The 27,369-nt window shown below is 42.3% G+C and overlaps 1 protein-coding gene across 1 annotated transcript in view; it reads left to right on the forward strand.

Moving 5' to 3' along the window:
- Positions 1-27,369, forward strand: part of LOC145404596 (neuroguidin) — a 41,533-nt gene that overhangs the window by 13,680 nt on the left and 484 nt on the right. The window contains exons 3-7 of the mRNA XM_080276115.1: positions 1,615-1,729; positions 1,982-2,067; positions 6,965-7,148; positions 17,755-17,920; positions 22,129-22,355. Of these exons, the coding sequence (XP_080132241.1) occupies positions 1,615-1,729; positions 1,982-2,067; positions 6,965-7,148; positions 17,755-17,920; positions 22,129-22,355 (778 nt within the window). The remainder of the gene's footprint in view (positions 1-1,614; positions 1,730-1,981; positions 2,068-6,964; positions 7,149-17,754; positions 17,921-22,128; positions 22,356-27,369) is intronic.

Here is a 27,369-nt window from a genome sequence, read left to right on the forward strand (position 1 = left end):
TCCCATTGCTTTACATGTCAAATCTACCCTGATAAATGATACCCCGCCAAATGATGGGTTTTTACCTAACCAATTGCATTGTTAAAGTGGGGTATACCTGTATAAACACCAGCAAAGATGCTTGTTTACCTTTTATACCAATCAAACCAATTTCCGGTGGCTTATTTGGCTGTGGATTCACCCCCCCCCCCAGGGAGCAACTTGCGTGTCATGATTCAGGGCACGGAATCATGATGGCTATACATGTCAGCCGGCTGTTAGGGGTTAAATGCTGTCTGGTACAAAGTATGGCTGTGTTTACTCTTTCATGGGGTTCGTGACGGTGGAGAACGTCTTTCGAGACATCTATGACTTTTTGCACGAGGCATGATTGAGGACGTTGACAAGGAAGATATGTAAGAATTCCTGGACAGCCACACTGAGCAGCTGTCAACAGAGGAGCTCATTAAGCTAAGGGAAATGGTTGGGAGGCACAGGAAGGTGCCGAGATGACAGCAAGGATGGGCCCAGCTATGTCAGTGCCGCCAGATGAAGGCATCCCCCTCCAGTAGTTCAGTGATGGAGCACAATGCTTAGTCCATCCATTATCCAATCCTACATTGCCCCATGAGGAGCGTTGGAGCCTGGGGCTAGGCAAGATGGTCCTGACATTTAAGATGAGAGTGACCAGCCTCACTCATCCCTGCGTGGCATTACATGAATAATAAACCCCAACCACCCCTTGGATATAAACTTTCACCAGCTCAGTCTGATTGGAGCACCTTAATTACCCACTAAACCAACAGGCGCCATAATTTGGTTATATGGTTACCACCCAGCGTAGTAAATGGTTTCCCAGTGTACAGGAAACTATTTGGCATGTCACTCAGTGTAGAGTCACCCACAGGCAGAAGGAAGAGGAAAGAATAAAGGAAAGAAAGACAAAAGAGGGAGTGTAAAGTTACCTGTAGGTAGAAGGACGAGAAAAGAATGAAGTAAAGAAAGACAGAAGAGGAATGTAAATCGATTCATTCCAGCACCGTTGCATACAGTTTCTGCCATTGTATAGGATATAAGTCAGTTTTTTTTCTACTTTCTTAGAAATTGCTGGATTTTGTGACTGGATAGAGGTTCCACCTTAATATGATGTGAAGAAACGTATAAACTGATTACTGTATAGTTTTGCCATTATGCATGGTAATACAGTATAAGTCAAATGACTGGGAACCTTAACAATTTATAACTTTTTTTTTTTTTTTTTTTTTTTTTTTATGTGTCCGACTCTGGGCATAGGCTTCACAGCCTGCTATCAAGGCCCAGGAGTCCTCCTACATACCATACACCTCTACATGTCACCACTTCGGCGCTAACACCCACCGTCCATATTGAATACATGCTAGGGCTGTCTCATACAGGACTGGTGTATTGGTATTAGCGGGGGTATTTTTACGACATGTCGGTGGGTCTTCTGGTAGATCAGTAAAGCCTGATTTAATGAAATTCAAATCCTTAAACTGTTCCCTGCCCCAGCCGGGATTTGAACCTGGGTCCGTTAGGACCGCACGCCACTTCTCTACCGGTTGAGCCACCGCCTCCCCCTATGTCTGTAATGATATTTGTTTGTCCTTGTTTCAGGGTTTGGGTCTCTTTGAGCTTAAGAATCAGTCTTTCCTGTCATATATGGCCAACCTTACTTGTATCATACTCCGCAAACTCAAAGGTCTCAAAATTGAAAATGACCAGAGTATAGGTAAGTGTTACAGTTCCATGAATTGTTTTCCTCTGCTAAAACTGACATGCTTGGTCAGATTCTATTATCTGTTTTGAAGTTATACACCACAATCTTCATGCCTTTGTTAAAAAGCAGCCCAGATTACAGTGTAGCTATTGGTTTGTAAATCTCATGAGTTGAATGTTTTTATGAAAATTTGAATATGTATTTGAATTTTGAGATGTACCAACAGTATTTGTTATTCCTTACTAAGTTTGCCATCTATTTCAGAGAGGCTGGTGGAACACAGAGTTGTTTTAGAGAGAATCCGCCCATTGGAAGACAAACTTAAGTATCAAATAGATAAATATATTAAAGTAAGTATTATTATATTGTTATCTCCCGTCACTAACTGTAATAAAGATTCATCACACATTGGAGGGGGGATGAATTTTCAACTTTTGATTTTTGAAGTGGCAAGCTGTAGATTTTTGCATCTATTGACATGAAATTCGTATCCCTGAGACAGTTTTATTTGATTTTCCCGACACTGATTATTGTTTCCATGGCTTGAGAACCATCTGACTGCACATTACACATTATGGTTGTTATTCTCTTGCTCACAGAAATACGTTCCTTTTTTTGTCTTTTGACAAATGCAGAAAAGCCCTTGTGTAATCACACTTGTTTTAATAGCATCCACAACAAGGTAACTTTTAAAAGGTATGGGTGCCATCTTACTCATTGATTATCTCAATACAGTATACAAGTAGACCCTTGCTGTAGCAGACTAATTGAAAGGAAGTCAGGTTCTGTAAAGCCAAAAGTTTGATCAATCAAAGGATCCTCCTCCACAGGTGGGAATTCAAGCATATGTTTAAAAAATAAATGAGTACAGCATTATGTTCTGTTACTAAATATGAAAACTATACTCATTTTAGTTTAAATTTGCCCATTTTTTTTCCTTTTGCAGCATATATAACATCATTGTCATAGTACTTCTTCATGACTAGTACAGTATTATTAATTTGTTATTACAGCTCAGTAATCATGATGGGGAGAGGGCATTGTCAGACCAGGTTGGAGTGAAAGGGGTAGGAAGCACGTTTATTATACGCTGTACCTGCATAAATAAACTGCCTAGGTAAACTCTTTCGCCTTTGTCTATCAACTTGTACCTTTCCTTTTTGCTGGAAGTTTGCTCTCATTCAGCCAGTCCCAAAGAAAGGTGACCATTCCCAACCCTCTAACTATCACCCAATTGCTTTAACCCGAGGCGTCCCATCAACGTATGAGTATGTTGCAACATTTTGCATTTGCCAGTCCTGTCGACGTATAGGTACATCGGGCAATTGCAAGGTGCATAATTTGCACAATTTTCAAAATTCGCGCCTGATTTTTGGTACGTAGGGTCGCTCGACCTTCCCCTACCTGCCACCAGGCGGGGACACTCGGCGACCCTGCTCGATCCTTGCTCATCCTCGGCTCGGTCACTCACCTGTTAGCAATGGTCCTGCTCAGACATGGCGCATAAAGGTCTCTCGGAGGAGGAAATCCAAGCCGCCCTGGATGCCTTCACAGGCGACAGTGATTCCCCACTGGACGACGAGGTTGTGGACAAAGATTATGTCCAACCAGAGGAGGTGGAAAGCAGCAGCAGTGATGAGGAAGTCCTGTCCCCCAGGAAGCGGCGCTACGTGACTTATCGTGCTGCTAGAGAGGGCCAGCCTGCATGAAAACAACGTGCAACATCCTCTCGGCAGCCCCAACGTGATGTGGAGCCGGATTTCGAGGATGAGGATGAGGATGAGGACGGAGCCGTGGGACGTGCTGCCAAGTGGTACGATCTAGAAATTATCACCCATCATGGCCCTGAGCGCACACCACGTCATACGAGCAGGTATGGGCCTTGTCTTTTGTTTGGGGAGGTCGGAAGTGGTGTGGAGGGAGTGGGGAGTGAAAGGGAAAGTGCAGGGAGGAGTATTGAAAGTGAAGAATATTTATAGAATGATGGGGAACAGTCAAGGGTGCGAATTGTCCATGTTTTGATGGGGAATTATCTGACGGTGAATTGACTTGATAGTGAATTGTCTTGGAACCTTATCATTGTGTGCTCCACATGTGAATAAATGATGTTGATTTTCATTCTCTTCTTGACACGTCACATACGATATTAGATTAGGCTCATACTTTTTCTTATAATTTTCCTTCACTTCTAGCATTTTGGTTCGCGTCAAAAATATTATCTTTGCATGTTATGGTTGGAGTCTGGCCCTGAGAAATACTCGACTTTGCATCAAAAAGTGAGGTAGGCAGACCACTCCAAAATGCTTCAAAATTTGATTCATCGAATTTTAAACTGTTGAAATTCGAGAATCCACTGTATACATATATACAGTAAATCCTAATTTTTCGCTGCTTGGATGTTCTGCCAAAACTGCGTGAAACACAAAACGTCGAAGTGTGAAGTTAAGAATCAGTGGGAAATATAGAAGAGCATTCCAGTGGGACATGTACCTACCCTATCATAAAGTACTATAACACCAAACAGGCGCTACCCAAAATTTAATGAAGAGTGTTTACTAGTGCTAAAACAACATAACACAATAAACATGGACCTAAAAGACATTAAAGCTGTTATAAAGAGCTGCAACACCAAAAATCCTTGGCAGAAGTAAAGTGAAGGCTGGCTTGAGTGGCAAGTGAAGGTGTGTTGAGGGTAGATGGGGTAATTACTAGGTGACATGGGCCTCTCTGGGGAAGCCCCATCACCTATGCCGAAGCCCTCGAAATTGAACTCAGGCTTCAGCCTCCACTTCCTCTCTGTCCACTTCTCCTCCTTCATCCACCCTTGCTGGCACGTCCAAGTCTTGCAGAGTAGCAGCCACATTCTGTCTCTCATGAAAATATCGTGTGGTTCGGGCTTGTCTCCGCTCCTGTACAGTGAGTACTCAATATGTGAAAGGGATAGGGACCAAAAAAAACTTTTGTAATGTGAAATTTCGTATATTGGAACGATTTTCCCCATTGAAATATACATAGAAAGGGGGGGATACATTCCAGGACCCCATTGGACCCCCCCCACTTAAACTTTACCCCTCCTATTTTGAAGTATGCAATACGCGTATACAGTACTATACTATTGTACAGACATTAAAAAATAAAACATACAACAAATTACTGTAGTATTAGTACTATAGTATTAGATGGTGCAAGGCCTAAAGCTCACCCAATCTCCAAGACTCATTGCCCCTCCTCGTGGCATCTTATTATTTCCAATTTCCTCTCAAGAGTGAGAGTACAATGCTGTTTCTTCCTTGCAGCTGGTTCCCCGGATGCTGGAGATGATGCAGGGCGCTGGGGAGGCATGGTGAAAATACGAAAACGTGAAGAACAGCGAAAAACAGAGTAACATACAACAAAGCTGAGAGGAGAGGACAGACGTGACTCGACTGAGAAGCGCGAGAAAATGTGTTTACCAGAGACGGGTTAGTTCGTTTTCTCGCCGCAAGTGATCGCTGTGCTGTGCAGCGTGCCCATTTTGAATTTTTCGTATTTCCTCTCGTATCGCTTTTCATACCATCGAGACAGAAGCTTTTCGTATTCTGGAATTTGTCCTACATTCATCGCTTTCGTACCATCAAAAATTCGTACATTGAGTTTTCGTATACCGAGGACTCACTGTATGTTTCTGTTGTAGTCATTGGTTGCCAGCTGGGGGCATCGAAATGTAGGGAAATTCGCGAATTGTGAGACAACTCGGAACATTTTTTCTTGCGTGAAAAACGAGGCGTCGAAGTAAAATGCGTCAAAAATAGAGGATTTACTATACATATATATATTTATTTATTTATTTATATCTATATATATTTATATATTTTTTTCCCAATTTTTTTTACATAGGGTTCTTGTTGTTTACGATTCCTTTGAATGTTCCAGTGTGTGTTTTAGTGTCTAAATATGGCAGATTGACCTGAAAACAATGCCAGTATTAGGAGGGGTAGTGTACACACACTAGTGTATGTGCTGGGTGTTGTTTGGTTTTCAGTGTTTTTTTTACTGGATTTTCTTGGTGGTTAGTGTGTTTTTTTGGTTTTCAGTGTTTTTTTTGCATGGTTTTCTTGGCGTTAAAAATTATTTTTGATATTCCTGTGTTTATTTTGACATCTGAATGCACCTGAATGACCAGAAATCACTGCCAAAGTAAGCAAAGGTACTGTACAAATAGGTTAGGTTTAGGTTGGAAGAGGGGTACAGATAGGGTCAGGGTATAGTAGAGGGGGATATTGTTCATTATCCAGACATTGGCACTACATGGACATGCCTTTGCGCTATTACGTTGGATAATTGAGGGACTGCTGTATATATATATATATATATATATATATATAGCAATGTGTGTTGAGCGAGAGATGGGTCTGTTATGATGTGGCAGGGGTAAACCAGCTCTGCTGTCGGGCCCTGCTGCGGATGTCACTGATTGCATTGCGCAGTTGACCCTTGTGCTGTGCGGTGCGGTGAGGATCTGTCCGTTCTCCCCTTGGGGCTAAGATGTGAATGAATGTGTTTGAATGGATGAATAAATGGGAAGTGTGTCGTCCTGTCTCGGCTACCTCCCTTTCCTTGGGGGAAGCAGCCTAGGTATTTAGATAAATAGATATATATACTGTATATATATATATCCATCCGTCCATCCATCATCCAGTCCTACATTGCCCCATGAGGAGCGTAGAACCCTGGGGCTAGGCAGTTGGTCCTGACATTTAAGATGAGAGTGACCAGCCTCACTCATCCCTGAGTGGCATTACGTGAGCAGTAAACCCCAACCACCTCATAGATATAAACCTTGACCGGCTCAGTCCGATTGGAGCGCAATAATTACCCACTAAACCACCAGGCGCCAAAATTTGGTTATATGGTTACTACCCAGTGTAGTAAATGGTTTTCTGGTGTGCAGGTATATACTGTCATGCAGCTCTCAGTTTGAATGAGCAGTTCAGTTAGTTTAGGAGAAGGTCATTGTACCTCATTAGGTATTGTAACCTGGAGACAAGCAGCAGTGTCTCAAAGTCTGGCCTGATTTCCCCTGTCACCATTTATAATGCCTGGGTGGTACTGTAAGTGGTTTAGAGCCTCTTTCTAATGGTGCTGGCAGATTCATTTGCATTTTTTTCCCTCATCGTTTCATTACTAAGCAAAGGATTTGGTGTGGTGTTTTAAAATCACAGACTGAGCACTGCACTTCGTATGTACTGTAATAAAATTCTTTTTCAGATGGCAGCAGAGGGAGTGGTCAGTGCTGATGACCCATCGCATCTGAAAGGGAATATAGACAACATTGGATCATCCTCTGATGAAGATGATGATGCAATACAAGAACAGTCCATGAAGACAAAGAAGACTGGAGATGAAAATCATGAAATATACAAGATACCAAAAATCAGTCAAACACATTATGGTACAGTAATATCTTTACATATTTAGTAATAGAACTGCACTTTTAAGGCATGTATGTTATTTGAGTGTAAAGTGGATGGAATGTAAGAAAATTTTCTGGAAAGAGGTAAACAGAGTTAGACAGGGTGATAAAGAAGTAAGTTGGGAAGTGAATGATAAGAATGGTATATTGGTAGTGGAGAAGGGAGAAAAATGAGCAGATGGAGAGAATGCTTTAAGAAATTGTTGAACATAGAGAATGAAAGTAATGCAAGTATAAGTGGCTGGGAGGAGGAGGGAGCTGAGAAGACAGGAAGGAATCAGTCGGATGGAAGTAGTGGAAGCAATGAAGAAAGTTAAAATAGGGAAAGCCCCAAAAACTGATGGAGAGTGTGGTGAAATTCTGCCATGGGGCAGAGATAGTAGTAGAATGGATATGGAAGATGTGCAGATTGGCCTGGGAGGAAGATAGAGTCCTGGAGGACTTGAAGTCAGGTATAATTATTCCCCTGTACAAAGGAAATGGGGAAAAGGGTGTGGCAATCATAAGGGCATTTGTCTTCTTAGTGTAATAGGGAAAATATATAGTAGGATACTTATTGACAGAGTTAGGGAAATAACAGAGGAATTAGTTGGAGGAGAACATAGAGGTTTTAGGAAGGGAAGAGGTTGTGTAGATCAAATATTTATTCTTAGATCTTTAGTGGAAAAGTTTCTAGAGAAGGGAAAGAAGTTGTGTGCAGCCCTTATGGATTTGGAGAAAGGATATGACAGAATGGATATACAAGGATTGTGGAAAGTATTAAGAATATGTGGAGTAGCTCGGATGTTGTTGAATGCCATGAGGTGTATGTATGAGGGTGTTAAGTGCACGTGGATAGTGAACTGAGTGAATTTTTCTATTTGAAGGTTGGATTGAAACAGGGATGTGTCATGTCTCCATGGTTGTTCAATCTGTACATGGATGGGGTTATAAAAGAGATACAAGGTAGGGCAGTGAATGTTGGAGTGGCCTTAATGAGAGAGGGCAGTGTTTGGAAACTCCCTGTACTGTTGTTTGCATATGTTACTGTATTGTTAAATGAAGACGAAGGGGAGCTGCAAGGCTTGGTGGCTGAGTTTGGGAGAGTGTGTAGGATGCGGAATGTAAAGGTGAATACAGTATAGGGAAGAGTAAAGTTATGGTCTTTTAGAGTAGTGAACTCAGTGAATGTACAGTGAGGTTGGATGATGAGGAAATGGGAACTGTGAGTGCGTTAAAGCACTTGGGTGTGGTGATGGGTAAGGATGGAAGTTTAGAGAGTGAATTGCTTGAAAAGGTACAGCAGAGAAGAAAGGTTGCTGGTTCCTTGAAAGCAGTGATAAGAAACAGGGAAGTGAGCATGGAAGTGAAAAAGTTACTACTTGTCAGTATTGTAATAACAACTGTAATGTATGGAAGTGAAGCTTGGACCTTGTTGGAGGGACACAGGTCAAGAGTGAGAGCAATGGAAATGAGTTATTTCAGAGGAGCATGTAAAGTCACATGGAGAGACAGACTAACAAATGAGGAAGTGAAGAAGCCTTGTGATGTGGATGTGGATGTGATGGGGAGCATTAGAGAAACACATTGAGGTGGTTTGGCCATGTGGAGAGGATGGAGAGTGAGAGACTGATGAGGAGAGTGAGGTGGAGAAGGGGAGAGGAAGGGGGAGGCCAGGGATGAGATCGGGTGATGGAGTGAAGATGTATATGAGAGAGGGGGATGTGAGCTGGGAGCAGGGCAGTGAAATGGCAGGGGATAGGGCCACATGGAGGCGATTTGTTTGTGACCACCCCTTACGGGACTAAGGCATCTGGCAATAGATAGATAGATAGATAGATACACACCAAAGGTTGACATTTTCATAGAATGACCGTACAGTGAATTGGTTTGGCCATGTGGAGAGTGAGAGACTAATGAGGAGAGTGTATGGAAGTGAGGTGGAGGAGGGTGGAGGGAGGGGGAGACTTAGGAAGAGTTGGAGGGATGGAGTAGAAAGTTATATGGGAGAAGGGTATATGAGTTTGGGGAGGGTAACATAATGGCATGGGACAGGACGACTTGGAGGCGATTTGTTCTTGGCCATCTCTTATGGTATTAAGGCAGCTGCCCGTAGATAAATAGGTAGATAGCCCTGTCTATCTAACCTCTAGCCACCAGATGTTGGTATAGAACAGTGGCAATGAGGCACCAGGTTCCCACTGGATGTTGGTAGGAACCACAGTTGTTTTTGTGCCACGATTTAAAGTGGCTGCCACTTCATCTCATCACCAAAAGCTAGAGAGAGAGTTCTGCCAGCTGAGGCAACCATACCTCAGTCATCTCTGTGACTTTGCCAGGTGTAAGAGGATAGTTTCTGGAACCCTCTCATCCGATTCTGTTCCTGTCTTTCATGGATTTTTGCCTCATCCACCCCTGCCAAGCCTCTTTCCAAGGATACTAGGAAAGGGTGCAGTGATAGTGTCATAGGCGTGCCTTGGACACCACTGTGGCAGACGCATGAATACATCCTGCTCTCGTACCAAAAATTAGTTCTCTTCCTCATGTCATTACTCATCGATGTGGCGACGTACAGACGTGGGGATACTTTCGTTCTCAGGAAGAGTTGCTGAGTAATATGGTCTTTAATTTGTTTCCTTGACTGCTTTAGTTTCCGAGATATTAAGGTTTGAAAACAGGCTATTTTTGGAATAATTACCACAATGGGAGAATGACCTCACTAAAAATAGCCTGGTGATTAGAGGTTAATTGTGTGTGGGGATAGGGAACAAATAAAATGACCAGTGCAGTATTTCCAGTGTTGATGGGAACTGGTTGCAGGGAGAGGCAGATTTATTTCACCAGTCAGCCTGTTAACATCAGTTGACTATCTTCCTTTACTGATCTCTTTCTGTTTTCACCTACACAAAGAGTAGACCAGCATGCTCTCACATGACGAATGTGCAAGTACAGTCCTTATGATACTTTTTTTTTTTTCCCCCCCAGTTAAAAATAGTAAACCACAACAGTGCCTTTTAGTCCTCTGGAGAGATCATAAATATCATCCATAGTGGTGCCTTTCTTGGAAAAGTGTGCAGTAGAATTAAAGCACTTTATGAGCATGGGATCATCATTCAGATTTTCAGTAAAAGTATCAGTGTTTTGCGAAATTATACGTGATGGAATGTCCAGTATGTGTTCAGATGCCAGCCTCTTATCAGTAAACTGTCAGTCTATCTATCCATCCATCTATACACCATAATCCCGTAAGCAGTAGTCGTTTGTTTTTGAGTTAGTTGTTTTACGGGAAGGGGCATTAACCCTCTACCAACCCACTTGCTGACACATAGGAAACTCATATGGGTTGGTCTTATGGTTACCATCCAGCATTGCAAATGGTTTCTTGGCTTGTCACTTAATGTAAAGCCACCAGAAGTAACAAAAAATGACAGGAAAGATGAGAGAAGTGGGAAGAAAGAGGGCAGACACAGAAACAAATGATAAAGTGAAGGAAGAAGTAATCAGTGCTTAGTTCCCTATCAGTAAATCTCCCTCAAATTCAAGTAATTCTAAAGTAAAGAAATGTTTTCAGTTAAGAGGGATTGGGTGGAAGATTGAGTGCGTTGTATCTGCCAAGTCATACGCTTCTTTTTTTCCCCCCCAAAAAAAAAAAAAAAAAATTTATTCCCAGCAACTAAAACATGATTTTTATTTCATGGGTCACTGTTGAGAGAATCTGCAGCCATAACTATCACATAAGCAGGCCATAGTGAAAACTTCTGTGACATCAGATGCATAGTGGTCATATTTATCTGGATCATACCATATAAATATGAATATACAGTAGTTGAGGCATGGATAAGATTGATGGTTGACCAGTAATACAGGGACCAACTACTATGCACATTTCCCACTCCATATCATTGAATGGGAAATGTGCATAGCAGTTGGTAAGCTGTGGTTGAATATGGCAACAAGAGTGGATGACATAATTGGATGACTACTGAGATGTGGTGGTGATGATATACTCCACAAAACAGTGTGTGCAGGCCCATATGGAATACTGGAGAAGTACCAGAAGATTTGAGAAAGACATGTTCCATATACAGGAAGAAAGGTAGCAAGAAAGACTGTAAGAGTTATGGAAGAACGAATAAGTTGAGCTAGGGAAGGTGTGTTGTAGTGGTATTAATAGTAGTAGTAGTAGAAGACTTCACAGAAGAAACATTGCAACAACTAAAGGAAAACACCTGACTGCATGACAAGCAAGTGTCCAGCCAAAGCTTGACGGGAACTACATTGCACCCAATCCTGTCATGTGCGATAGGATAACTGGATATGTGGTAGGGAGGAAGGCAATGGACACACACAGAGGGGCAGGACTGTCAGGCCTGGATGCAAAATCTTGACGAGTAATCCTCCGTAACATGAAGTTTGGGGAGGCAGCAACAGACCTCTGTAACACCATTGCCTCACCAGTGAGGAAGCTGGCATCAAGGTAGTGCAACAGTATTGAAGCACTGACAGCATGCAGACTAATCCCACTTTGATAAGAATCCACGATGTAGGCCCATCGGGGAGGGTGAAGTCTTAAGATGGATTATAGGAAAATGCATCATGGATGTGGCGAAAGATGATGTTAAGCAGACAGTTGGCAACTTCCAAGTGTATTTACCTAATTGTGATATACAGGAAATGAGCTACGCTCGTGGGGTCCCGTCTCTGTTTCTCAGTAAGTCAGATTTAGTTTTAAACTCATTTAAGTTTTTAGACTGGACGATCTCTTTGTCCAGACTGTTCCACAGGTCTGTACATCTATAAGGAAAACCATATGTCTTGATATCCTTCAAGCAGCTTGGTTTCTTGAGTTTCATTCCGTGTCCTCTTGTTACTCTCTTATCCCATACAAACAGATCTTCTTTGTCAATTTTATCTACTCCCACCATGGTCCTGAACACTGCAATCATGTCACCTCTCTCTCTCTCTCTCTCTCTCTCCTTTCTTCTAAGGAAGGCAAATCCAGCTTTTCCAACCTCTCTCTATACGATAGATCTGCCAGACTGGGGATCATTTTGGTTGCTGTTCTTTGTATTCTTTCAATCTTCTTTATATCTTTCTTTTTGTGTGGGGACTACACTACTGCTGCATATTCTAACCTGGGGCGAATCATGGCCACTATCAATTTTTTCATCATCTCATCCATATAATGAAATGCTACTCTTATATTAGTCAGTTTATACATCTCTCTAAGTGCCTTGTTAATGTGTTTTTCAGGTGACAAACTGTCCTGGACCAGCACTCCCAAGTCTTTCTCTTCTCTCACTTTTGTGATTGGTTCATTACCCATCAAATAATTCAATGATGGCCTCTTGGCACTTTTACCCATTTCCAATATTTTACATTTCTTTGCATTAAATTTCATTTCCCACCTCCGGCTCCAATAATGTATCCTATCCAGCTCCTCCTGCAGTATTTTACAATCCTCCTCAACCTCTACCTTCCTCATGATTTTTGCATCATTAGCAAACAGACTTGCATAACTGTTCACTCCATCTACCATATCATTTACATAAATCAGGAACATTATTGGCGCCAACACCGAGCCCTATGGGACTCCACTTGTTACTTCCCTCCATCCAGACATCCTATCCTTTGTTACTGTCCTCATTTGTCTGTCTCTCAAAAAGTCTCTCATCCATTCCAGGAGGTTCCCCTTCAGTCCTCCTGTATGCTCTAGTTTCCACGTTAGTCTCTTATGGGGTACCTTGTCGAAGGCCTTCTCCAAATCTAAATACACACAATCCAACCAACCGTCTCTCTCCTGTAGCACGTCAATCGGTGTTGAGTAAAAAATCTCAACAAGTTGATCACACATGACCTTCCACTTCTAAATCCAAACTGACTATGAGCCAAAATATTCATCTCTTCCAGATATTATATCCATCTATCTTTAAGAATTCTTTCATACAATTTTGCAACCATGCTGGTTGTGTGCAGGCAGGAGGCAAAGCAGCACTTCACTTCATGAAGAAAATATATGAGAAAAGGGACTGTCATGCAGTATTCCTAGTTAATGCCTCTAATGCAGCAGCACAAACTACTGATTTGTGATATGGTGCTTAAGAAACGAGTGATGAAAAAGAGGACTTATGTACCTAGGAGGAAAATATGGAAGCTGAAAAACCAAGTAGTAAGGGATGCCTTCTATAGCGAGTTGAGGAGAGTGGTGGGTGAACAGGGAGCTGTAGACAGAGGCGTTAATGAATAGTACAGAGCCCTCAAGAACAATTTCTTGAGAGTTACTGATGTAACATGCGGTTGGACAAGAGGACCACCAAGACATAAAGTAACTTGGTGGTGGGATGAGGGTGTAGAAGCTGCAGTTAAGGAGAAAAGAAGGCTTTTCCGGGAATGGAAGAAGGGTGGTAGCAAAGAGGAATATTTGGCTGCCAAACGGAGGGCTAGAAGAGAGGTATACAGGGCAAAGTCTGAGTCACAGAGACTTTTACTTGATAACCTAAATCATGGAGAAAGGAAAAATATGATATTTAGGGTGGCAGATCAAGTGAAGAGGGATAATCGGGATATTATAGGTGAGCAGTGTGTGAAGAATGATGAAGGAAGGGTAGTGGTGAACAGTGAGGATATTAAAGATGCATGGAGAGAGCATTATAACCGGTTGTTGAATGAGGAGTTTGACTGGGACAGAGAAGGTTTGGAGCCACCAGATCCAGTGTCTGGCCCTTGGCCTTTGATTGATGCTGCTACTGTGAGTGAGGCAATAGGCAGGATGAAGGTGGGGAAGGCAGCAGGTGTGTCTGGGTTGACTGCTGAAATGTTCAAGGCCTTAGGAGATATAGGGGTGAGGTTAGTCACTGACCTGATAAATAGGATTATTTATGAGTGTGTGTTGTCCCAGATGATTGGCTGAAGAGTGTAATTGTAAATGTGTTTAAAGGGAAGGGTGATGCCCTGGAAAGAGGAAATTATAGATGTATAAAGCTTTTAGATCAGATAATGAAGGTAATGGAGAGAGTCTTAGAAGATATGATTAGAGAAAGAGTGAATATTGATGAGATGCAGTTTGGGTTTATGCCAGGTAGGGGGACCACTGATGCTGTATTCATTGTTTGACAGCTTCAGGAAAAATATATTGGTAGGAGAAGGGATCTTTATTTTGTTTTTGTTGATTTGGAAAAGGCCTTTGACAGAGTCCCTAGAGAGGTGGTGAAGTGGGCAATGAGAAAGCTTGGCTTGGAGGAGTGGCTGGTTAGGGTGGTTATGGCTATGTATGGGGGTGCTCACACCCAGGTAAGAGTGAATGGAGATTTGAGTGATGAGTTTCCGTGAATGTTGGTGTGCATCAGGGGTCAGTCTCGAATCCCATGTTGTTTATCATGGTACTTGAAGCCCTTTCATGTGACTTTAGAAACGGACTCCCATGGGAGTTGTTGTATGCTGATGATTTGGTGTTGATTGCAGAGAACGAAAGGGAGGCGGAGTAAAGGTTTAGGAAGTGGAGAGATGGTATGGGGCACAAGGGTTTAAGGGTAAATGCAGATAAAACAAAAGTGATGATATCTAGGTGGCGGTACTGTCAAAGACGAAGGAGAGCGGCCATGTGCAGTTTGCCCCAAGTGTATGGAAAATCCTATCCAAAGAAAAAATGCAGTATTTACTTTAGGAAAAAATGCAGAAAGCAGTTCTGATTGTAAGTAAACTGAACAGAAATACAGAGTTGCAATAGTTATTAATTTTTTGCTACGCTTTGAACAATCATTATAAGAGTGTAAATTGCTGATAAAATGATTACCTATGGTGATCCTGTCTAAAAAATATATGAAAGTATCTCGCATAAACAAGAGATGAACTACCATTTTATTACACATAATGTCCATCCAACGTATCAACAAACTAAGCTGATTTTTCTTCACTACTTCATGACTCCCACTTCACCCAGTTTACTTCTTTGCAATTGAAGTCGCCCATCAGGATTATATTGTTACTTTTCTCAGTCACTTTCTGTAGGTATCTACTTATGTCCGACAGCATCTCCTGATATTCCTCCTCATTCCATGCCCACGTCTTGGGAGGGACATATGCTACTGCGATGTCTCTCTTGCCTTTCCCTCTGGTTTCTGTTATCATGTTTATCATTTCAGCCATACCCTTTCCTAGTTTCACACAATCCATTTAGGCCGTTTCTCACTGCAATCATCACTCCTTCTCCTCTCGTTTGTTCTTTTCTATCTCTTCTCTATACAGTAAAACCTCGATTTAACGGCACCCTAGGGGGCCCTGAGCATGCTGAAAAAAATGAAATTCCGTTAGATTGGGGCTTACACCTATCGATACCCCCGGAACTCACACAAACGCATTTTAACACATTTTTAAGCATATAAACATGTGCAGACATACAAAATCAATAAAAAAGATTTATATTTAGAACTGACAACTTAGAAGCAGGTAGGTGTGGTGTTGTAGTAAAGTACTGTACAGTAATCCAGGTAAGTACAGTACAGATGAGTCTTCATACAACACGAGATAGGTTATGCAGAACCTCGTGCAAAATCGATTTCGCACTAAAACGTGACATATATTTACATGTAAAACAAGGGATTAGGTTCTAGGAGCCTCATATTTTTTTTTAAAATATATTTAAAGATAGATTACTAGAAATACGTCTGCCTTAAAACACCGAAGACAGTGTGTTTACATACGACCTCACCGACTGGACACGTCAATGCATAGCTACTACAGTCTAGCCTAACCTAACCGATTAGTTTTGCCCCCTACTACTCCCCATAAAAATTCTAATCGCCAAGGATTGCCACTAAGCCTCTTGAAAGTCCTCATTAGAAATCAAGCAAAAACTTGACATAAACAACATGTTAATAATGGCCGGCCAGCATCACGCATATTTTGTCACGAATCACTTTCGGTACTAATTAAAAAAAAATGCAGTGTGAAACTTTTTGAAAGCCGTTAGTCATCAACAATAAAGGAAAAAAAAAATATAAAGAAGGGTGGCTCTCCAAGTTCTGCAATCTCTGGGAGCCCCCCATGTTCTGTCCCACATCCCTGAGGTCACACTCAGTGACCTTGTCCTAGGTCATTTTCAGTCTGCCTGTCGCAACCCTCCCGTACCCAGGTGTCATCCTCCATCCTCTCCACGAGCCCAAACCATCGTAATCTACCCCTCCTCATCATAACACCAGTACATTCCGGTCCATCCATCCTTTCAACTTTTCAATTATAAGCCTAGCCATCCTGACCTTGCATGCATGTAAGCACTACACATTCATCTAATCATTGTCATTTTTGCACATTTGAGCCTGCGAATATCCTCTTCCTTTACTGCCCAGGTCTCACTACCATACAGCATTTCACTCCTAACATGCCACATTCAAGGATCCCTTAGCATGGAGGGAGAGTCCTCTCAGTGTCAGGAGAGGCAACGGCTCCCTGACCTTCCTTGAACCACTCCTTACCCAAACCCCAGAGATAGCTCCAGCCCCACCACAAGCACATAACATGTCCCCCAAATAACAGAACTCTTCCACACACTCAAGAGATGCATGAGCAAGATCACTCCTTTTATGAGGGGCATTCAAGAAGTTTTGCCAACAGGGTAATAAAAACAAAATTAATAGAGATACACATTTATTGAAGTTCACACTCCTTCAACATACTCTCCTCTAAGGTTTACACACCTCTGGAGCCGTGTCATCCACTTAGCAAAGCACTCCGAGTACTCAGAAACAGGTACACTTTTCAGTTCTGAATTTATCCTCCTGGCAAGGTCCTGTTCACTTCGAAAATGGATCCCAGCAAGTTTTTCTGACAACTTAGGGAATAGCCAAAAGTCACATGATGCCATCCTGACCTGGCACCATGTGACTTTTGGCTGTTCCCTAGTTGTCAGAAAAACTTGCTGGGATCCATTTTCGAAGATGACATACATACATCTTAAGCTGACACATTTATAATCTTTCATTCCCCTCTGCCATTTATCACTTATCAGCAGCACTGCTTCTTCCTTGCATATTCCACATGCATCCATACCCAACCTTATACATTGCACACCCTTCCATTCCTCCACTGTGATGTACTGAGCACTCAGATGCATTAACAGCTTCCACCCACATACATTTCTCATTCATGCCTCTTGCATTCCACATGGCCGTACGAACCTGCCCATTTTTTCCAGGACCTGGGCAGGCACTGGACCTTTCGAGGTTCCCTGAATTTTTGCCAGTGTGTTAAAAAGGAGATTTTGGGGACACTAACCCACAGCCAAACCCCCATCCCTTTTGTTTTCACCCATAGGGAATACAGGGTTGTGTGTCACTCAATGTAGGTGTACAAGTAGATAACCTTACATTGCGTGAGTGGATGATGGGCACCCCCAGTTACCACAAAGGTGCTGAATTAGAAAGGTTTTTGTTGCATTTTAGGAGCTTCTAGGAAGAACCAGCTCTTTTGCAGGGCAGGTGAAATTAATAAGCTGAAGACATGCCAAGTTCAGCACTGACAAGAGCAATCAAAATATTAATGAATGGAAATTGGATTAAGTATGGTATATATTGAAAATTAATACTTTGTATCTTTTTAATACTTGATACAGATGACAAGGACAACAGTGAGATGGCAAAGGAGAGAGCACGGAGACGAGTGCTCAATTCCAGCATGCTGCGTGATGCCATATATGAACACACTGATGATCCTGAGGTTGTTTATAATATTGATGTCCTGAAGCAGAAATCCATTAGGAAGCGCAAGGAACTGGAAGCGTAAGTTACTTACAGATTTTTCATGTTTATCTTTTTCATCCAGAGAAGTCAGATATGCTGTTTATACAGTAGACTCTCAATTATCCTTCGTCGCAGTTTCCATCCTATTGCATTATCCGGGGCTTTCGACTCGGCTCTGTTAAAAACAATATCCGGTGAAATTAGGCAATATCTGGTTCAGAAACAGGAAGTGATCAGCGGTACTATGCATTTTTCGGCAGTAACATGTACTGTATCATCTGGCTTAGACACGGGTCTCAGTTAGCATGGCAGACCCTGCAACACACACCAGCCAATCACAATGGGTTGTGAGAGTGGCCCACCCGATGCTCCAAGCCAACTGTCGTCTTCTCATTCTCTCTACTGGGTGCCTTTTAGTGAGGACATATTGCATGCTTGCATATAATTATACCTGTATGTGAGTATTGTGGTAGGTGGTGGCGACCATCATCCACTCACTTGATGTAGTGCTGCCTACTTCCTTAGCTTTTATTATTCTTTTTCTGTGCCTGCCCTTCTCTCTTCCTATTTCTTCTATCTTTCCTGTCACTTCTTATTCCTTTTCTTTCCTTTACAGGTGGCTTTACATTGAGTGACAAGCCAAATGGTTTCCTGTAAGCCAAGAAACCATTTACAACGCTGGGTGGTAACCATATAACCAAACCACACGTGCTCCCTACGTGTCAAGAAGTGGGTTGGTGGAGGGTTGGTGCCCCTCCCTGTAAAACAACTGACTCAGTGTCAAATGGCCACCCTTTTTAAGGGATTATGGTGTCTGGCAATAGATAGATAGATAGATGTGAGTATCCTGTACAGTACAGTATATACAGTACCACTTGTATCCAGGGCCACACTAACATTTTTCAATTGAATTAACCTAAAACACATTCCCATTGATGTAAGACATTTGGTTGCAGTGTCTTGTGGTTGTGCAAAATGCACACAGTAAGTCTATTTTATTACATATTATTCATTACACAGTATTTTATTCACCAAACAAAAAAATAAACTACAGTAATAAATCTCGATTATTTATTGATTGAGCAGATGATTTGGAAAGAAATGTTCTACAGTAGAGTTATCATGAATCCTTTGCTCACAGTTATATACTGTATATATATATACAGTATATATATATATATATACAGTGTATACACTCAAACCTCAAGTACCGCAGGCAATAGGGACTGGACAAAGACTGTGATACTCAAATCCGCATCATTCAGACAATATGTTTACATGTATAATGGTACAGTGTGTTCTGGCAACTTTCCATAAATCTCACTTTTACTCCTTCTAACAACCTAACCTCATGTACAGTAAATTACCCCCACTTGCACCAACAATCAGGTAAAACATTGAAAGAGATATAACTTTTGTAATTAAAAACATCACTGGTATTTAAGAATAGCTTTAACAAAAACAGAAGTTGGGCTGGGTACCCTTTTGTTGATACGTAGCTCTGGTATTTTCCTCCCGCCCCTCTCCCCCAGTGATGTTGTCAATGTTTCGCATTGTATCATGTAGCCTTCAGGAGAGACCTTAGGCAGGCCATATGGTTAGACGAAAATTTATTGGGCTGGCAGTTTCAGGGGATGAAATATAGTAATCCCCATACTATCTGGACACCCCACATACCGGACATTGTGGGCCTGGACCTTTGGAACCCAAAAATGGCCAAAAAAAGAAAAAATCCCCCCAAATCCGAATTTTTTACCACCCGTAATTTGAAATTGCCGTGCGGCGCTGAACAGCTGTTTACACCACGGCCCCTTCACCCCTTCCTTCCTCCCCCCTCCCTTGTCAGGTTTGCCATTTAGTATTTTTCATTACCAAATCTAGGCCAATTTGGTAATGAAAAAGTCGTTTGGTAATGAATCAGAATAATGCATTACCAAATGGATTTTTCACATGTATATATATATATATATATATATATATGTGCAGCATGTGATGTGGTGTGTGGGAGGAAGAGAAGACGGAGGGGGGTGCAAGGAACAGTGTGGTGGACTGAAGAGGTGAGACAGGCTGTGGCACAAAAGAAGAAAGCATACAATGAATGGATGAGAAATAGGGGCGTGGAAGAAGTTGAGAGGCGGAAGAGAGAGTTATATGTAGAAAGAAAGAGAGAGGTGAAAAGATTAGTAAGAGAGAGTAAGAAGAGAGTGGATGAGGAATTTGGAAGGAATTTGAGTGTAAAGTGGAGGGACTGTAAGAAAATGTTCTGGAAAGAGGTGAAAAGAGTAAGACAGGGTGGAAGTGAGGTTAGCAGGGGAGTGAAAGATAAAAATGGTAGATTACTAGTGGAAAAGGGAGAAAAAATGAGCAGATGGAGAGAACACTTTAAGGAATTGTTGAACATAGAGGATGGAAGTAATGCGAGTATAAGTGGCTGTGGAATGGCTGGGAGAAGGAGGGAGGTGAGAAGACAGGAAGAAATCAGTAGGATAGAAGTTGTGGAAGCAATGCAGAAAGTTAAATTGGGGAAAGCCCCAGGAATTGATGGAGTGTGTGGTGAAATGCTGAAGCATGGGGGAGAGATAGTAGTAGAATGGATGTGGAAGATGTGCAGATTGACCTGGGAGGAAGGCAGAGGCCCGGATGATCGAAAGTCAGGTATAATTATTCCCTTGTACCAAGGAAAAGGGAAAAAAGAAGTGTGTGGTAATCACAGGGGCATTTGTCTTCTTAGTATAATAGGAAAAGTGTATGGTAGGATACTTATTGACAGAGTTAGAGAAAGAACAGAGGAAATAGTTGGAGAAGAACAGGGGGCTTTAGGAAGGGAAGAGGTTGTGTAGATCAGATATTCATTCTTAGATCTTTAGTGGAAAAGTTCCTAAGAAGGGAAAGAAGTTGTATGCGGCTTTCATGGATTTGGAGAAAGCATATGACAGGGTGGATAGACATGGATTGTGGAAAGTATTGAGAATATATGGAGTAGATGGAAAGTTGTTGAATGCTGTGAAGAGTATGTATGATGGTGCTAAGGCTGCAGTGCATGTGGATGGTGAACTAAGTGAATTTTTCTCTTTGGAGGTTGGGTTGAAACAGGGATGTGTCATGTCTCCATGGTTGTTCAGTCTGTTCATGGATGGGGTAATAAAAGAGGTACAAGGTAGGGTAGTGGATGTTGGAGTGGCCCTGGTGAGAGAGGATGGTGTTTGGATACTCCATGTACTGTTGTTTGCAGATGATACTGTGTTGTTGAGTGAAGACGAAGGGGAGCTGCAAGGCTTGGTGGATGAGTTTGGGAGTGTGTAAGAAACAGAATCTAAAGGTGAATGTAGGGAAGAGTAAAGTGATGGTCTTTGAGAGAGGTGAAGTCAGTAAATGTATAGTGAGGTTGGATGGTGAGGAAATGGAAAATATGAGTATGTTTAAGTACATGGGGAGTGTGATGAGTAAGGATGGAAGTTTGGAGGGTGAAGTGTTTGAAAGGGTACAAGAAGGAAGAAAGGTTGCTGGTTCCTTGAAAGCAGTGATAAGAAACAGGGAAGTGAGCATGGAAGTGAAAAAGTTACTGCATGACAGTAAATACATGATGCCAAGTCTAACGTATGGAAGTGAAGCTTGGATGTTGTTGGAAGGACACAAGTCAAGAGTGAGAGCAGTGGAAATGAGGAGTCACTACCATTATAGTTTGGTTTAAGCTTGCTGATTGCCAGCCCTAGCTGGGAAGATGGCTGGGAGTGTGATTAATCCAGCAGTAGGGTCATGAAGGTGGTAAAACAGGGAAAGTGATAACATTGATAATATTAGGAAGTTTGGTAAGGAATGTGGTGTTACAATGTATGTAATAATGGGGTAGGGCAGTGGTTTCCAACCTGTGGGGTGTGCCCTCCTAAGGGAACACGAAGGGTGCTGCCTGGGGGGGCGTGAAGGCTTGATAAAGAGGGTAATTATATTTGAAAACTATGAATTATGATGGAATTCTGTAATTTCTAAATATGGAGAAAATATTTCAGGTATGAATAAGAAATCTAGTTATCTGAATAAATAAACAATTTCAAAGATTAAGAATCTATGATATTTATTGACATGTGCCAACTATGCCAGTAAAATACAGTATTTGAGGAAGGGGGGCACAGGGAACGTGTCATTCAGTGAAGGGGGGGGGAGAATTAGAAAAGGTTGGAAACCACTGGGGTAGGGATACTTCTCCTTGATGTCGAGTAATTTAGTTTTACATTTATTTTCCCTTACAGTCATGAAGAAGACAGTTTCAAGCGTCTGACAGTAAGCCGGGCAGAACGTGCATCTATGCATGAGGTAACCACACTGGGTACCATAGGCTCTGAGATGCTGTCCTTCAACTCCCTTGAGCCACTTCAGGATGACTATGACCCATCGTCCCCTGCTGTCAAGCGGCAACGAAAAGGGTCCAGGTTAGCTGAGGGCAAGAAGGTTAAAGCATCCAGTAAAAGCAAGAAAGGTAAGTTGTACACTCACAAAGATTATCTATCTATCTGTCTATCGCCAGACGCCTCAATCCCGTTCGGGGTGGCCACAAACAAATCGTCTCCACGTCGTCCTGTCCTCCGCCATTTCACTGCCCTGCTCCCAACTCACACCCCCCTCTCTCATATGCCTCTTCACCCCATCCCTCCGTCTCATCCTCGGCCTCCCCCTCCATCTCCCCCCCTCCACCTCACTCACTTACACTCTCTTCGTCAGTCTTTCACCCTCCATCCTCTCCACATGGCCAAACCACCTCGGTGTGTTCCTCATAACACTTCCTATCACATCCACATCAACACCACAACGCTCCTTTATATCCTCATTTGTCATCCTGTCTCTCCATATGACTCCACAGGCTCCTCTTAAATAACTCATTTCCACTGCTTTCACTCTTGACTTGTGCCCTTGCAACAACATCCAAGCTTCTCTTCCATACGTTAGAGTTGGTAGAGTTCCAACTTTTTTCGCTGTTCTTTATTCCCTCTTCTCTCCCTCTCTCTGTCGGTACCATTTCCTCAATTTCTGATCCATAACTCTCCAACAGAACACTGTCTTCTCTTCCTCCGTTCTCTGTTCGTTTTTTGCCTTTGCTTCCTTTAATACAGTAGCTCCTTTATCTTAGCTCTCTCTTCCTCATTTGCATCTCTCCATATCCAAACATTCTTGAGCTCTTCCTTTTCTGATAATTTCCAAGTTCTGCTGATAATTTCATTTACCACAGCCTGGGACTTTACTTTAAGTAGCCTCACCCCTCCTTCCATATACTTTCCTAACCTAAACACTTCTTCAGTCTCTTCTTGAGCATCATTGTTACCCTCCATAACTACTGATACTATCTCTTTTGCCTTATTAAGTTCTTCTCTTTCCCTTTCTGACCTTATTGTCACCCATTTTTCTTTTAGTCCTGAAATTATCACGCATTTTTTCTTGTCTGCTACATCCTTGACTAAAGATTCTCTACTACGTAGTACCCTAACCACTTCCTTTTACACCATTTCCCTGCTTTGTTGTTCTCTGATCTCCTTCAAATTTATATTTCCTTCTGCCTGGATTTTCTTCCACCCCTTGTGCTGCACCTAGTTTAATATGTTCATCATGCATCCTTGACTTTGATTCATGCTCTTCTAGTTTACTTTTCATCCTGTCCCTTTCCTCTTCCAACCTCTTGTTTTCCCTCTTGAGCTGTTTTATTTCATTTGAGGCAGATTCATTACTCAGTTTTAATTCCATAACTTGTCTTTCTTGTTCAGCACTGCATGTACAAATGTTATTCAACTTGTTCTGAAGTATCTTAATCTCTTTATCCTATTGTAAGGTCCAATCCTGTAACTCTCTAATTATTGACTATACATTCTTCAGTTCCTGGACATTCCTCTCTGTCATTTTCTCCACTCCTGCAACTCTTGTTTGGTTCAGTTTAATGCTTCCTCCACCCTTATCCTCATCAGTAAAACCCTCGAACTCACCGCTATCAGGTGTAAACAAAGAGCTGCCTCTTTCCACCATGATGCAACCTACGAAAACTTTACACTTTCACTGTATTTTGTACTCTTGTTAGACCAAAGTCTGCGCTTTTTTCACCACTGTCATGCGGGACCACCATTCACGTATTCATTTACATAAACACAATAGGCTGGGTTCCTTTTTGCCACTGATATGGGAATTACTTCCCCACGATCCACTAAGAGCTCCGTCTCCGTTAGCAACCTGTGTGTGTGTGTGTGTGTGTGTGTGTGTGTGTGTGTGTGTGTGTGTGTGTGTGTGTGTGTGTGTGTGTGTGTGTGTGTGTGTGTGTGTGTGTGTGTGTGTGTGTGTGTGTGTGTGTGTGTGTGTGTGTGTGTGTGTGTGTGTGTGTGTGTGTGTGTGTGTGTGTGTGTGTGTGTGTGTGTGTGTGTGTGTGTGTGTGTGTGTGTGTGTGTGTGTGTGTGTGTGTGTGTGTGTGTGTGTGTGTGTGTGTGTGTGTGTGTGTGTGTGTGTGTGTGTGTGTGTGTGTGTGTGTGTGTGTGTGTGTGTGTGTGTGTGTGTGTGTGTGTGTGTGTGTGTGTGTGTGTGTGTGTGTGTGTGTGTGTGTGTGTGTGTGTGTGTGTGTGAGAGAGAGAGAGAGAGAGAGAGAGAGAGCCAGTGCAAGATCATGCTAGTCGAGTGAAAGAAGAGTTCTGGACAAATGTGGAAGTGTACCTGGAAATGTTTGAAAGGAATGAGACTGTTTTTAATTGGAGATATAAATGAAAAAGTAGGGAATGTGAAGGCAGATGGAGTAGTCGGTGAGTGGGGTGTGCCTGCAGAAGTGGATGAGAATACCAGTGCTCTTATGGACATTTGTGCCAGGAGGGAGTTGGTGATAGCCAATAGCCTCTTTAGACACAAAATGATCACAGGTATATGTGGCAAGTGATGAGAAGGGTGGGACAGAATGAACAGAAGGCAGTGATTGATTATGTGTGTGTGGATGATAGAATGAGAAGGATGCAAGAACATAAAGAGGTTGGGGAGTGAACTTTCCGACCACCACTTGGTGGTGAGTCAGGATTCAGATGAAATGCAAGAATAGAAGAAGGGAAGGACAGGAAGAAGTAGTTCATACAAGGAGGGTAGATAGGTTGGAAGAGGATAGAAAAAAGACAGAATATAAGAGAGAAGTAGAGAAGTGATTGGGTAAATATGATTTGGAGTAGGTGGGGGAGGTGGAAGGTGTGTGCAAGATATTCACAGAAGAAATCTATGTAGCATATGGTGGTGTGTGGGGTGTAGAGAAGACGAAAGGGGGTGCAAAGAACAGCATATTGGAATGAAGAGGTGAGACAGGCTGGGACCCGAAAGAAGAAAGCATGTAGTGAGTGAATGAGAAAGAGGGATGTGGAGGAAGTTGAGAGACAAAAGAGTTATATTTAGAGAGGAAGAGAGAGGTGAAAAGATTAATAAGAGAGAATAAGAAGAGAGTGAGTTGAAAAGATTAATAAGAGAGAGTAAGAGAGTGAGGTGAAGAGATTAATAAGAGTACCAAGAGAGTGAGGGGAAATGATTAATAAGAGAAGAAGAGAGTGGATGAGGAATTTGGAAGGAATTTGAGTGTAAATGTAGGGAATGTAAGATAATTTTCTGGAAAGCGTAACGTGAGTTAGACGGGGTAATAAGAAGTTAGTCGGGGAGTAAATAATGAAAATGGTAAATTGCTAGTGGAGAAGGGAGAAAAAGTGGCCAGATGGAGAGAACACTTTTAAGAATTTGTTAAACACAGAATGAAAGTAATGTGATCATAGGTGGCTGGAAAATGGCTCAGAGAAGGAGTGTTGTGAGAAGAGAGGAAGAAATCAGTGGATGGAAGTTGTGGAAGCGATGAAGAAATCAAAATGGGGAAAGTCCCAGGAATTGAGTGTGTGGTAAAATGCTGAAGCATGGGGGAGAGATAGTAGTAAAATGGATGTGGAAGATGTGCAGATTGGCCTGGAAGGAAGATAGTCCCGGATGTTTGCAAGTCAAGTATGATTATTCTCTTGTACAAAGGAAAAAAAGAAAAATAAGTGTGTGGTAATGATAGGGGCATTCGTCTCCTTAGTGTAACAGAAAAAGTATATGGTAGGGTACTTATTGACAGAGGTAGGAAAATAAACAGAGGAATTAGCTGGAGAAGAACATGGAGATTTTAAGAAGGGAAGAGGTTGTGTAGATCAGATATTCATTCTTAGGTCTTTTGTGGAAAAGTTTCTAGAGAAGGGAAAGAAGTTGTATGCAGCCTTCATGGATTTGGAGAAAGCATATGACAGGATGGATATACAAGGAATGTGGAAAGTATTAAGAATATATGGAGTAAATGGGAAGTTGTTGAATGCTGTGAAGAGAATGTATGATGGTGCGAAGGCTGCAGTGCATGTGAATGGTGAACTAAGTGAATTTTTCTCTTTGAAAGTTGGTTTGAAACAGGGATGTGTCATGTCTCCATGGTTGTTCAATCTGTACATAGATGGGGTAATAAAAGAGGTACAAGGTAGGGTAGTGGATGTTGGAGTGGCCCTGGTGAGAGAGGATAGTGTTTGGAAACTCCCTGTACTGTTGTTTGCAGATGATACTGTGTCGTTGAGTGAAGACGAAGGGGAGCTGCAAGGCTTGGTGGATGAGTTTGAGAGAGTGTGTAAGAAACGGAAGCTAAAGGTGAATGTAGGGAAGAGTAAAGTGATGGTCTTTGAGAGAGGTGAAGTCAGTGAATGTACAGCGAGGTTGGATGGTGAGGAATTGGAAAATGTGAGTACAGTACGTTTAAGTACCTGGGTAGTGTGATGAGTAAGGATGGAGGTTTGGAGGGTGAAGTGGTTGAAAGGGTACAGCAGGGAAGAAAGGTTGCTGGTTCTTTGAAAGCAGTGATAAGAAACAGGGAAGTGAGCATGGAAGTGAAAAAGTTACTACATGACAGTATTGTGATACCAATTCTAACGTATGGAAGTGAAGCTTGGACATTGTTGGAAGGACACAAGTCAAGAGTGAGAGCAGTGGAAATGAGTTATTTAAGAGGAGCCTGTGGAGTCACATGGAGAGACAGCCTGACGAATGAGGATATAAAGGAGCGTTGTGGTGTGGATGTGAATGTGCTAGGAAACATTATGAGGAACACACTGAGGTGGTCTGTCCATGTGGAGAGGATGGAGGGTGAAAGACTGACGAAGAGAGTGTATGTGAGTGAGGCGGAGGGTGGAAGAGGGAGGGGGAGGCCGAGGATGAGATGGAGGGATGGGGTGGAGAGGTATATGAGAGAGGGGAGTGTGAGTTGGGAGCAGGGCAGTGAAATGGCGGGGGACAGGGCGACTTGGAGGCGATTTGTTTGTGGCCACCCCAAACGGGATTGAGGCGTCTGGCAATAGATAGATAGAAAGAGAGAATTTATCACCAATTCAGTTTAGCACCCCCAGTGACAACAGAATTTATCACCAATTCAGTTTAGCACCCCCAGTGACAACAGAATTTATCACCAATTCAGTTTAGCACCCCCAGTGACA

This window comes from Coenobita brevimanus, chromosome 64 (assembly GCF_032717465.1).
Source record: "Coenobita brevimanus isolate Jiangsu-jjx chromosome 64, ASM3271746v2, whole genome shotgun sequence".
Classification (NCBI taxonomy): domain Eukaryota; kingdom Metazoa; phylum Arthropoda; class Malacostraca; order Decapoda; family Coenobitidae; genus Coenobita; species Coenobita brevimanus.